The sequence below is a fragment of the Arachis duranensis genome, chromosome 7, assembly GCF_000817695.3.
Source record: "Arachis duranensis cultivar V14167 chromosome 7, aradu.V14167.gnm2.J7QH, whole genome shotgun sequence".
Classification (NCBI taxonomy): Eukaryota; Viridiplantae; Streptophyta; class Magnoliopsida; order Fabales; family Fabaceae; genus Arachis; species Arachis duranensis.
The window spans coordinates 3,682,345-3,687,381 of record NC_029778.3 but is presented as its reverse complement, the minus strand read 5'-3'; the positions used below and the strand labels follow the sequence as shown (position 1 = coordinate 3,687,381).

Here is a 5,037-nt window from a genome sequence, read left to right as displayed (position 1 = left end):
ACTCACGTACTTAATCTATAGACAAGTCCAACAGAGGTAATTCAAGTAATTGGGATATCTACTCTTCTTATGAGTTTCATATTTTAATTTATATTCTTAAAAATTAGTTTGAGCTTCATGTGAAACATTTACATATTCGCATTTGTTTTCTTTTTAATCATTACTAATAAGATGAAATTAATAAGAGTTTTTCAAAGATTTTTTGTCTATTAAAACAAAAAGAGGCTAATATTCTTTGGCTGCGTTTAGTTTTGATAACATGATAAGATAACACATTAACACTAAAAATTAGAAACATGTTTTTGTATTTTGTTTAATAATATAGTAGAATAAATTATAAAAATTTAATTTATTTTTGTTTTTTATATAAAAATTTTAAAAAATATATAATTATAAAAATTTAATAAGATTAAATTTAAAAATTAATTATTTTTATTGATGCAATGATAATATAATACATGATTGGATGGTCATGTACTCATGTCAAATTCTCATATATAAACATAAAACATTAAAGTCATAATTAAATTATTTAAAAATAAAATTTGAACTTTTACCATTATGCCACCACCCTTCATTGCTATTTGCTAGAGGTGTAACCGGTGGCACCGCTCGAAACAGTGACTGAGATTCCATTCTTCTTCCTTTCCCTGAACCGGTGAAGGTTGCAGCAGAAGAAAGACTGGTTTTTTGCATCACTTTCCCGCTTGCACCCTTAAACCCTAATCCCTAAATCCAACGCAGTACTTTTCGTGAATGGCTTTGAACGTCACCATCCACCGCATTCTTCGTCATCGTCGCTTCCTCAATTCTGCTAATTCCACTCTGCATCTCACCAACACTAGGTGCTTCTCCCATGCTCCATCACCTTCTCCCTCTCAGAGTTCCAAAGCTAATGATAAAGATCCTCATTCAGGTCCATCTTCCTTGAAGGACAACGAGCTCGCCAAGTTTGCCGCCATTTCTGATACCTGGTTAGCTTTCTATTTGGTTCTTGTTGCACACATACATAAAAATCACGTTTTGGAATCTGGGTTTTGGTTTTTCCAATTGGAGAATGTGAAATTTGCAACCTTTTTCTTAGTAGTGGTAATGGAACAATTAGAATTGAAAGCTGATTATAATTTGCTCTGGAACCATTTGAATTCAGTTTATAGTGAATTTGCTGCAATTGTGCAATTTTCTTTTTGTTAGATCTCTATAGAATCAAGGATATGTGTTCCTGTAAATAATGGTAGGAATGTCTGGCTAATATAATGGATGTCCTCTATCTGTTTGTATTTTTGCCTGCATAACTAGGTGGGATTCTGAAGGCCCTTTCAAACCTTTGCATCTCATGAATCCTACAAGACTTGCTTTCATCAGGTCTACACTCTGTCGACATTTTAAGTAAGCCACCTCTTTTGTGCTTATAATTCCTATATAGTACTAATGATTCATTTTGCAATCCAGTTAGTTCCATTGTTTTATGCATGTATCATGTATGTACTACCACTTGCTCAGATTCCCAGATACTACTAGTTTACTTATTGGGATAGCATAGTCATTTTTTGTAGCAGATGTGAGATTAGATATTTATTATTGCTATAATGTAAAAGTATTGATTCAAATGAGGATATGAAAAGAGATGACTGTGGAAAAGTATTTGTTACTAAAAACCATTGATAAATATAGAGAACAATGGAAGTAATGATATATATTTTGTCCTTTTGATGCTATGTGGTTAATAAATTATTAATTGTAATTTTCTTGTCTCAGGAGGGACCCTTATAGTACACGACCCTTTGAAGGACTTAAAATTGTTGATGTAGGGTGTGGAGGAGGAATTCTTTCTGAGGTATCTTTTTCTCCTTGTTGTGACATAGTGAAAAAACGCTTGTTCTTTGTATCTGCTGGCCAATACGGAAATGTGGGGATTTGGAGGTCACATTTGTTAGCTAGGAACCTGGAATTGTAAAAATTTGGTAACAAATTGACTAGATTTGTTAATTGTCAGATAGAAATGTGGAAACCTAATGTCTTTCTTTGATGCATATTATCCTACTCTTACTCATTATGATTATTATGTTTCCAACTGGAAATCAGTGTTCTTTTTATCCTCATTTATAGTTATACTCTCCTTTGGTCTTCAGCCATTGGCTCGCTTGGGAGCTACCGTGACAGGCGTCGATGCTGTAGAGAAGAATATCAAGATTGCTCGACTTCATGCTGTATGCTTATCCTATAATTTGTCCATTGAAACTTTACAATCAATTTATGCATCAACTCATATAATGTTGCTCTTATTTGTCGGTGTATTTCAAAAATTTTATCAAGTTTCTTATTGTGTCATGATTTGCTTCATTTTATTTCTATGTTTATGTTTAACATATTTCCACTGAGATTATGCAATTTGCTAATTTTTTCTTCTGGAAGACTATGATGTTTGAAAAATTAATACTTGTTATATTTCACACTTATCATTTTGTTCTTAGATAGGATGATCCACAGTTTTCTTGCTATAAATATGTTACAAACAAAGGCTAGATTGAGTTACATTAGTGAATGAAGTTGTTGCTACCTTTAGAAAAATTGGTCCATTACATCTTCACTATTAGCTTGGCAACTTTATTATTGTTTTTTTCACAGGACTTGGATCCGACGACATCAACTATTGAGTATTGTTGCACAACAGCTGGTACATACACACATCTTATTCATTCTTATTGAGTATTACTTTGTGTGGGTTCCTTTTTTGACTAAGTTGATAAAAGTAACTGATCAGAGAAGTTAGTTGAAGAAGGAAGAACATTTGATGCAGTAATGGCCTTAGAGGTACTCTATCTCTCTCTGCTTCCTCCCTCAGTTGTGTGAGCTCTCATTGGGTTTATGCATATCAAGATCATTTTGAATGTTCACAGGTGATCGAGCATGTTGCGAATCCTGAAGAGTTCTGCAAATCTCTGGCAGCATTAACAAATCCAGATGGAGCCACTGTTGTATCAACAATCAATCGATCGATGCGAGCATATGCAACTGCCATTGTTGCCGCGGAATATATTCTCCACTGGGTAACTCATTCTTCTTGTTGACTCCACAGTTTTACATCATTTCTTCCTAAACAATCTTGGTTACAACATACATATGATGCATAATTGAACTCCACTTGAATTGGTAACTAGCATATCAATGTTATAATTGTAATTGGATTTGGATATATTGTTGCAGCTTCCAAAAGGCACACATCAATGGTCCACCTTTCTTACCCCGGAAGAACTAGCCATGATCCTACATCGTGCCGGCATCAATGTAAGCTAAATGCATCAACAAATTCACTTACACCTTAAACCTTAATCTGAATTCGAATCAGCTTGTTTTGAGTTTAAACCAGCTTCTACAACATGATTAACACAGGTGGAGGAGATGGCAGGATTTGTGTACAACCCTCTAACAGGAAGGTGGTTATTATCAGATGATATCAGTGTCAATTTCATCGCCTTTGCAACCAAAAGCCAAAACGCTATCTAATGTCATTACAAAAACAAAAACACAAACTTTTCATTCAACACTGAATAAAAATCCAATCTTTTTTTTTTTTCCCTTTCAAAAGCTCAATACAAAACTAAAATAACAGATCGGTTTGATTTGGATTGGTTGGATTCGAATCAGTTCATGGATCAGGGCAGAGTTTCCTGAGAGTAATGGAGATTCTTCTGGATTGTTCCAATTCATTTCCTTGCCAGAGCTGAAATCCAGGGTTGCGATTAATCTGGTGCTTCCATTGGTACCTGGCTTCCCCTGACATGAGAACCAAGGAGCCCGGCGTGAGCAAGACGGGAACTTGAAGCGAATCGGAGTGAAGGGGAGTGAAGTGCATGACGCAGGAAGATTCGAGAGAGAGGATGGCGATGGCGTCTTGGAAGCGCAAGAGGTCAACGTGGGGGCAGATACCTTGTCCGGGAAGGTACATGTTGACGATCATCTGGTCGAAGAAGGGTTCTCTGGAGAGAAGAGGGTGAGGGAGAATGGAGGCAGATGAGGTGCGGATGAGGTGGGAGAGGTGGTGGGCCCAGGGAGGGAGGTGGCCGAAGAGCATGGCTTGGTTGTTGTTGGTAGTTGGAGAGAACCAGTTGTGGGAGTTGATGGCGGAGAGAAGGTGGGTTTGGTGGCGGTGAGAGAGGAAGTTGGTGCATATCCATAGACCCTTAACTTGCTCTATTGCCACCCACTTCAACTTCTCTTCTTCTTCTTCTTCTGATGATGATGAGGGTCCGAAGACTTGTTCTAACACGGCTTTCTCGTCTTCTTCTTCTTCTTCTTCTTCCATTCTCAGTGGTGTGTTTTGTGTCATGAGCTTCTTCTTCTTCTTCGCGATTAGGTTTTTAACACATTACAGAAACGGGCTTTCTAAGGCCTACATGCTTTTCATTTTTATTTTGGCCCTAGTCTTGCATGATTTTGTTCCTAGAGGTGGATTGATTTCATCATTTTCAAAATTAATTAAAAAATACTAGTCTTCCTTTGAATCCTTTCCTTGAATCATATTGTTGGCTAATTAGACGCCAAAAAAAAAATAATATTGTTGGCTAATTTAAGAAAATCCGTAATGCATAGTTATTAAGAGAGTTGGTATTTTTTTTAAAGTGAATGTTATGGTGCCTTTGAGATTGTGCTTAACTTGTTAAAAAAGATAAATAAATAATATTTAATAAATTTTAAATATTTTATTTTTTATTTTAAATATTTTATTTTTTACTTTTTAAAAAATATTATAAAATTCACCTTTTTTTAATATGAAGTTGTTTTTTTTAAAATTGTTATTGAACAAATTAGACGATCAAATGAAGATTCCATGTTGATGAGATATGTAAATTTGAGGATTAGATTTGTGCATTATAAAAGTTTTAAAATTTGAGGTATTTTTGTGTTTTAAATGACAAATTTATTGGTCTAATTTGTGTTTTTCACATTCTAATTAAAACATACCATATTCCAATAATGCTGTAAAATATTACCATATCTCGAATATCAAAATTAAAAAAACTAGCGGCTCAACAG

The 5,037-nt window shown here is 34.9% G+C and overlaps 2 protein-coding genes across 2 annotated transcripts; one reads left to right on the top strand and one right to left on the bottom strand.

The window, feature by feature from the left end:
• Nucleotides 1–691: 691 nt before the first annotated feature.
• Nucleotides 692–3,540, top strand: LOC107496455 (ubiquinone biosynthesis O-methyltransferase, mitochondrial; the record flags this gene model as incomplete). The annotated part of the gene is given in 9 exon segments (XM_016117708.2): nt 692–974; nt 1,300–1,389; nt 1,759–1,837; nt 2,133–2,210; nt 2,629–2,677; nt 2,765–2,814; nt 2,901–3,050; nt 3,208–3,288; nt 3,394–3,540. Coding segments are annotated over 9 exon segments (909 nt in total). The 3' UTR covers nt 3,508–3,540.
• Nucleotides 3,541–3,548: 8 nt separating this feature from the next.
• LOC107496456 (alkylated DNA repair protein ALKBH8 homolog) lies at nt 3,549–4,432 on the bottom strand. The gene has a single exon (XM_016117709.3). It carries the CDS (start codon nt 4,328–4,330, stop codon nt 3,650–3,652), a length of 681 nt encoding a protein of 226 aa, XP_015973195.1. The 5' UTR covers nt 4,331–4,432; the 3' UTR covers nt 3,549–3,649.
• Nucleotides 4,433–5,037: the final 605 nt, after the last annotated feature.

Bases quoted from the DNA above. Each gene is read 5' to 3' on its own strand.
- LOC107496456 (XM_016117709.3), bottom strand. From the start codon at position 4,330: ATGACACAAAACACACCACTGAGAATGGAAGAAGAAGAAGAAGAAGAA.